Consider the following 6,740-nt stretch of genomic DNA (forward strand, 5'->3'; position numbering starts at 1 on the left):
AAAAAAAAAAAAGAAGAGTAATAATTGGAAGGAGAGCAGGGAAGAGGGCGTGATTACTGGTGATTATAGCTAAGGAAAAAAAATGTCTTGTTCAAGGTCTCTGGGAATCTTGTTACCCAAAATGAATGAATGTAACATTAAAACCATTTATTTACTCTGAAGAATATTTTTTTTAACTGATGAAGCATCACATTTCCTAATCCTACCAAAGTTAGCTTTAAAACATTTCCTGACTGGGCGGCACCTATGGCTCAAAGGAGTGGGGCGCTGGCCCCATATGCCGGAGGTGGTGGGTTCAAACCCAGCCCCGGCCAAAAACTGCAAAAAAAATTAAATAAATAAAAACATTTTAAAAAACCCTCCAAACAACAAACCACTAAGACTATCAAAGGATGTAATAACAATGTCAAATTTGAAAAAAATATACATGCACTATTAAACGAGCCAGTTCAGTTTTCAAGATCATTCCCATCCATCCAAATATCCTAAACTCTTCTGTACACAAGCAGTCCCTTGGCAGGTTCCACACAGAATCAATCAGGACTGCGTCAGCCCCATAAAAGATGCTTTCATTACCGCTGTATTAGTCTTTCGAATCCTTTGGGCATGACTGAACATCAGCAAACCACTGCAGTTATGTGGAACATTTTTATTGATACTGCTCGACTGAAACATAAAATAACTATCGTGCTGGCTTCTAAGACCCAGGAAATCTCCAAAGAGACCAGAATGTCAGTTGCACTTGGCTCACCTGCAAAGCTGCCTTCTGCTGGGCTGCTATGTGCTGCTGCTCGGCGTGATCCCGGAAGTCCTTATTCAGAGCAGGTCTGGAGAGTGCGATGCTGAAATGGCAATCTCAGTTACTCGGCTACTTGAGGCAGGGGCATCCCTTTTTTTGATGATGGTATGTTATCTTTTTAAACTGAGGTATAGTTCGATGCCCATAGCTCAGTGGGTAGGGTGCTGACCACATACACCAAGGCTATTGGGTTCGAACCCTTCCCGGGCCAGCTAAAACAACAATGACAACTGGAACAACAACAACAACAAAATAGCCAGGTATTGTGACAGGCACCTGTAGTCCCAGCTACTTGGGAGGTTGAGGCAAGAGAATCGCTTAAGCCCAAGAGTTTGAGGTTGCTGTGAGTTATGACACCACCGCACTCTACCCAGGGCAACAGCTTGAGACTCTGTCTCAAAAACAAACAAACAAAAACAACTAAGGTATAATTAACAAATTAAAATTGCATATATTTACAGCATATAATGTGAAGTTCTGATATTTTGTTTAGGTTGTAAAATGGCTAAATCAAGCTAATTAACATACCTATAACCTCATGTACTTACCATTTTTTATTTAATATCTATCCTTTCAGCAGTTTTCAAGTATATAACATTAAATATAGTTATCATGCTGTACAATAAATCTCTTAAAAAGTGTCTTTACTGCTGAATCACATTTTTCATTATATATTCTTTACAGGAATAAAAAAGATCTCCCAGAATAAGTCTTTTTTCCTTCTCGCACTATCTCCATTGATTTATATGAAGAGAGCCTATGTTATTTAGTAGAATTTCAAATGATTTTTAAAAAACATTTATAGTTAGGACAAGCCTGGTGGCTCACGCGTGTAATCCCAGCACTCTGGAAGACCAAGGTGGGTAAACTGCCTGAGCTCAGGAGTTTGAGACCAGCCTGAGCAAAGTGAGACCCTGTCTCTACTAAAAATAGAAAAACTAGCTTGGTGTTGTACTGCACACCAGTAGTCCCAGCTACTTGGGAGGCTGAGAAGAGAATTGCTTGAGCTCAAGAGTTTGAGGTTGCTGTGAGCTATGATGCCATGGCACTGTACCCAAGGCAACACAGGGAGACCCTACCTCAAAAAATAAAAAAAAATTATTTATCATCCATCTCTATTTTCAAACAGATTTGAGGTACTACAATCTATTGTGATCCCTATTAGCATTATTTTTAAAACAGTTAAATCACATGATATTCATCAACAGTAAAACCCCATTTTTTTTGTATAAAAATTATCATAACCATGTTCCACATAGACGGAACTATTATGAATAAACAATCAAACTCAGAGGCACTTATTCACCAGATTCTCCAGCAGCTACTGGATGTGTGGCTCCATGCTAAACACAAGGAGTATAAAGATATGCCAGAGAAAGCTGACAGACAACAGTAGTTATGATGAGATGTGATACAAGCTATAACAGGAGAATTAATAAAGACACTCAATATAGCTGGAAGGCTAATGGGCAGGAAAAACATTAAAAAAGGGAAACCTGGCTCGGCGCCTGTGGCTCAAACGGCTAAGGCGCCAGCCACATACACCTAAGGTGGTGGGTTTGAATCCCCAGCCCGGGCTCGCCAAACAACAATGATGGCTGCAAACAAAAAATGGCCAGGCGTTGTGGCGGGCGCCTGTGGTCCCAGCTACTTGGGAGGCTGAGGCAGGAGACTCGCCTGAGCCCAGGAGTTGGAGGTTGCTGTGAGCGTGATGCCATGGCACTCTACCCAGGGGGATAGCTTGAGGCTCCGTCTCAAAAAAAAAAAAAAAAAAGGGAAACCTTATGAAAAGAGGAATAGAAGTCCTCAAAAGAGTGTTGAGTGGCAGAGGTGCGATATGATCAGAGTATCACACTGTGGTTCAGAAAGACCCCTAGTGACAATGTCAGTCACCTCCACGGCTATTTAGCTCTCTCCTCTTGCTAATGGAACCCAACTTGGTTCAATCACCTGGTCACATGCTGCAGGGCAGGCCAGGCTCACGCCCCAGGCGGCAGACCTTGCTGGTATAAGACAATGCCATTCCCCTTGCTGGCTTCTGGTTGAGGCAAGAGAAAGGTACACAACCTGGGCAACCGGACTTGACGGGCAGTAGTCCGTTAGAAGACTTTCCTCCCTCTTACAAATGGGACTTAACCACAGGAACCTTTCTTGTAGCTCAGCGTGGAAGTGATGCCTAGGCTACTCTAGATATATTTTGACCTTGAGAGGGCCACTGACACATGGAGGAAGGCAGAAAGGAAAGATGAAGGAAGCTGCCCTATTGATGAAATTGCTGTGGCCACTGAATTAAGCCACTTTGAAAGTCCCTTATCTTGGCTCTCCTGATGTTTATGCCAATTTTGTTGGTTTTCTGTTATGTCTAGATTAAAACAATCTGACACAAATGATGTATTCAAGAAGAGTAAGACCACAGGAAATCTAATGAGGGAGCAGTTACAGTAACTGAGGCAAGAAATGAGAGTGTCTAAGAATCAGGACACCATCAGTAGCAATGAAGAAAAATGGACTGATTTGAGATACATTTCAAAATTCTATCATGGAAGAATAGTAAATGCTTAGAGATGGAAGTGAAAGGAAATAATGAACAACTGAGATTCACATCTCTGACTTTGGTAAATAGTAGATGATAGACTGCCCCACTCACTGAGACAGGAAACCCAAGAATATTAATAAGTAGTTGGTTGGAGAGAGGGAAGGGAAGATCAGCGTCGATCATTCAGTTTGGATCATACTAAGTCTAAAATGCCTGTTGGACATCAAAGTAAAGATGTCTAGGAGGCAGTGTGGTGCTTAGAAGAAAGGGCTGGACTATACTTGCAAATGCTCACGTTATCAGCACATAAATAACAGGCTGTGTGAGTAGATGCAACTGTCCAATGAAAAGATGTAGACTAGGAGGTCTGGACTGGAACAGAACTCAGAGGAATGTCAATAGTCAAGAGAAAGGTGGAGAAATGTCTACAAAGAAATCAAGATAGTTTCCTCCAGGCCAGGCACAGTGGTTCACAGCTATAATCCCAGCACTCTGGGGCTAAGGCGGATGGATTGCCTGAGCTCAGGAGTTCAAGACCAGCCTGAGCCAGCATAAGATCCTGTCTCTACTAAAAAAATAGAAAAACTAGCTGGGTGTTGTGGCGGGTGCCTGTAGTCCCAGCTACTAGGGAGGCTGAGGCAAGAGAATTACCTAAGTCTAAGAGCTGGAGGTTGCTGTGGGCTATGATGCCACCACACTGTATCAAGGGTGACAAAGTGAGACTTCGTCTCTTAAAAAAAAAAAAAAAGACATGGACCTGTTTCGCCAGATTTAGCCACAAGGTTACAGGCAACCTAGGCAAGAACATAATTCTTTGGTGGAAGGAAAAGGAGGGCTTCTATGTCAGAGTCTGACAGTGGGCGGGTGAGTGAGTGAGAAAGTAAATCAGAGTGCAGACAAGTACTTTCAGAGAAAGCAAGAGGAAGAGAGGAGAATGAGGGTGGCTAAATGGGATAAGAGACCTGAGGGAAGATCCTGAATATGGCAGAGACATATCCTAAAGATGATTAAGTTACCTAAACTTTACCTACTTTGCAGAATGACTAGAAATGGGCCACTGGCAAAAATTTCAGTAGCAAACAAAAACCATTCAAAACTTATTTTCTTTTCCCCTAAGGAAAGCCATATTAAAAGTTAAATATTTGGGGACGGTGCCTGTGGTACAGTGGGTAGGGTGCCGGCCCCATATACTGAGGGTGGTGGGTTCGAACCTGGCCCCAGCCAGCTAAAACAGCAATGACAACTGCAACAACAACAACAACAAAAATAAATAAAAGTTAAATATTTGGACTAGAATATTTAAAATCTAATCAATTAAAGAGTTTAATCAAAAAAAAAAAAACAAAAAAAAATTAAAGAGTTTAACTTTTTTTGTTGTTGAGACAGAGTCTTACTCTGTCACCCTGGGTAGAATACAGTGGCATCATAGCTCACAACAACCTCAAACTCTTGGGCTTAAGTGATCCTCTTGTCCCCCTCCCCAAGCTATCTGGGACTATATGCATGTCCCACTATGTCTGGCTAATTTTTTCTACTTTTAGTAGAGATGGGGTCTTGCTCTTGCTCAAGCTGGTTTGAACTCCTGAGCTCAAGCAGTCTACCCACCTCAGTATCCCAGAGTGCTAGGAGTATACGTGTGAGCCACTGCACCCAGCCTGAAGAGTTTAATTTTTAAAAGTCTAAATAGGAAAGGAAGAAAGCCATAATAAGTCACCCAAATAAGAATTATTCTAAGCTGAATGCAAACAGCAGCAAACTAAGGGAAGTTTTCTCTGTCCTCCCACCTTCTGCCTAAAGCTGGGTACTGATTCTCCTTTACTGGAGACAACTCTAGACTCTAAGCTCACAGACAGTACCAGCGGAATCTGCAAACAAACCTTCCTCTTAGTTTTCTCCCACGTACGTATTTACTTTTCACTGAGGTTTCTCCTTGTAATGTGCCCTGCATGCATTAATAAACTTGTTTTTCTCTTACTAAATCTGTCTTTTATTACAGAGGTCCATCCCAACTAAGAACTAAGATGAGTAAAGTTCAGCCTTCCCTACAGAAACAAAACACAACATATAAATTGCAGTGTTTATCTTTTTGTTTGTTTTTTGTTTTTTGAGACACGGTCTCACTATGTTGCCCTCAGTAGAGTGCTGTGGCATCACACAGCTCACAGCAACCTTAAACACCTTTGGCTTAAGAGATTCTCTCGCCTCAGCCTCCCAAGTAGCTGGGACTACAGGCGCCTGCCACAATGCCTGGCTATTTTTGTTGTTGTTACAGCTGTCATTGTTTAGCTGGCCCGGGTTCAAACCCACCAGCCTCAGTGCATGTGGCTGGCACCCTAACCACTATGCTACAGGCACTGAGCCTAAATTGTAGTGTTAAGGAAACAAACCACTGCCAACCAATTTGAGTTATCAGGTCCAAGAAAAAATTTTTTAATCAGTGAATATAAAAACATTATGCTTTAAAATTTGTGTGCCTAACAAAATTAAAGTAAATAAAACAAAAAATTTTCCATTAATTCTCTTAAATATATGATTAATAGCTCCCCAAAATAGTAGTCAATACCTCGCTCCAGGATGATTTGTTGAAGACTGGTTCTGCATAAGTAATTTTCTTTTCTCTTTGTCTAGTTCTGCCAAGATTGCAACTCTGTTTTTGTTTTGAAAACCTAAAAAAGAGAGGAAGATAAAGGAGAAAAAAAGCAAGAGAGAGAGAGAAATGAGAAACATTTCAGACCTATTTTATAAACCCTAGAACCCTGAAGGCAAAATTCCTACTCTCTAACGTGATAATGAGCTTACGAGAAAGTGCTTTTCCCAAATGGTTACTTTCCCCTCCTGCCTATTTCCCAACACCTTTAATAGCACAATACAAGGATATATATGCAAAGTATACTATATATTACATGTATAGTATATATAATATTGACTGAAGACTTTTAAGACTTACTTCTATAGAATTTTAGGCTCAGCGCCTGTAGCATAGTGGTTACGGTGACAGCCACATACACCAAGGCTGGCAGGTTCGAATCTAGCCTGGATCAGCTAAACAGTAATGATAACTGCAATAAAAAATAGCTGGGTGTTGTGGTGGGTGCCTGTAGTCCCAGCTACTTGGGAAGCTGAGGCAAGAGAATCGCTTACACCCAGGAGTTTGAGGTTGCTATGAGCTGTGATGCCACAGCACTCTACCGGGCATAGTGAGACTCTGTCTAAAACAAAAAAAAAGAATTTTAATCACCACAGTATATATTACAGTATTTGTTTTTTGTTTTGTTTTGTTTTGAGACAGAGAGTTGCCCTGGATAGAGTGCTGTGACGTCATGGCTCACAGCAACCTCCAACTTGGGCTCAAGCAATCCTCTTGCCTCAGTTTTTCTATTTTTAGTAGAGACGGGATCTAGCTTT

At 41.4% G+C, this 6,740-nt stretch overlaps 1 protein-coding gene across 1 annotated transcript in view; it reads right to left on the reverse strand.

Annotated features, from left to right (window-relative positions):
• Window positions 1–6,740, reverse strand: part of INIP (INTS3 and NABP interacting protein) — a 34,386-nt gene that overhangs the window by 1,779 nt on the left and 25,867 nt on the right. The window contains exons 3-4 of the mRNA XM_012802370.2: window positions 5,899–6,001; window positions 752–842 (exon numbers count right to left, since the gene is read on the reverse strand). Coding sequence (XP_012657824.2) covers window positions 752–842; window positions 5,899–6,001 — 194 coding nt within the window. The remainder of the gene's footprint in view (window positions 1–751; window positions 843–5,898; window positions 6,002–6,740) is intronic.

This window comes from Otolemur garnettii, unplaced genomic scaffold (genome assembly GCF_000181295.1).
Source record: "Otolemur garnettii isolate 467f Iridium unplaced genomic scaffold, OtoGar3 scaffold00014, whole genome shotgun sequence".
In the NCBI taxonomy this organism is placed as follows: domain Eukaryota; kingdom Metazoa; phylum Chordata; class Mammalia; order Primates; family Galagidae; genus Otolemur; species Otolemur garnettii.